Source organism: Gavialis gangeticus, unplaced genomic scaffold, assembly GCF_001723915.1.
Source record: "Gavialis gangeticus isolate Ggan-Ray unplaced genomic scaffold, GavGan_comp1, whole genome shotgun sequence".
Lineage (NCBI taxonomy): Eukaryota > Metazoa > Chordata > Crocodylia > Gavialidae > Gavialis > Gavialis gangeticus.
The window spans coordinates 19,276,167-19,277,256 of record NW_017729008.1 but is presented as its reverse complement, the minus strand read 5'-3'; the positions used below and the strand labels follow the sequence as shown (position 1 = coordinate 19,277,256).

Below are 1,090 nucleotides of genomic sequence, written 5' to 3'. Positions count from 1 at the left end.
TCCTTAAATTAATATCTACAGCACTCAGAAAACTGGATTTTAAAGAATCAGTGCATGTCTCTCAATAAGTTTTCCAAGGATAAAACCATAATTTCACATTCAGTGTCTGAGAAATGGCTTCTGAAGAATACCATGTTTATACCTTCCCTCCAATAGTTAAAAAAAAAATTAAACGATACATGCAATTTGTAGTTCACTGAACTAACCATTCTGTGGTCCTTCAAAAATCAAACTTTGTGTGCATTTGAATCCTGACCTCTCTTCCACTTGCAGACAGGGAGATTTGGCAGCAGAGATTAGGGTTTTGCTACGGAAGCAATAAGCCAATGCCATCAGAAAGGTATTTAATTTTCTCAGTAAAGAAAGGTTATAATCAGGGGTATTAAATGGAATTACAGACACTTGGACAGTCAAGATCTTTCCCAGGATTTAAGAGTAATGGTTTTTATCTTTGGTGGTCCTTACATGATGTCCCTACCTCAGAAGAATCATTGCATACATCCAAATCCAACTTTTTTTTTTAATTTCTCAGAGGTTATTTTACTGAAATGTGCCAAATGAGGACAAAATCTGTAGATACTCAAATACAACAGTGCTGAGTGTATTGTAAAAAAATATTAATACTGGATCTCTTAATAATTTACACATAAACATAGATCAGTGTTCACTTTTTCAGAAAAGGGGTAATGCATGTCTAACACATATATAGCCTTGAATAAATACAAACCCTGATAAAAGGAAAGCAGCATGCCAGATATCTCTGAAGACAGCGCCAATACTGTAAGAGGTGCTTGTACCGTAGTTCTGCACTGTTCCTTCCTGTGTGTTATCTGTAGTACTAGAGCCATCTCCTTCCCTATGTACTTCCAAATGTGCTGCTTTCCTTAATTTCCTTCATCAGAAGAGATTAAAAGCGGAAGGTAGCTTTATAAAGATAATCCACTAACTCTGTAGTGTGTTCAGCAATTTCATAAGCATGCAAAACATTTTCAATCCAACTCTAATAAATACAGTTTGTTAAAACTTAGTGGCTAGGGACAGACATTACATATAAACCGGTTTAAATGATCAGAAACTGGTTTAAACCTGT

At 35.3% G+C, this 1,090-nt stretch overlaps 1 protein-coding gene across 2 annotated transcripts in view; it reads right to left on the bottom strand.

Annotated features, from left to right (window-relative positions):
• Positions 1 to 1,090, bottom strand: part of PHTF2 (putative homeodomain transcription factor 2) — a 240,976-nt gene that overhangs the window by 68,343 nt on the left and 171,543 nt on the right. For both annotated transcript variants that reach the window (XM_019509475.1, XM_019509476.1), the window contains exon 7: positions 728 to 892. In XM_019509475.1, the coding sequence (XP_019365020.1) occupies positions 728 to 892 (165 nt within the window). The remainder of the gene's footprint in view (positions 1 to 727; positions 893 to 1,090) is intronic.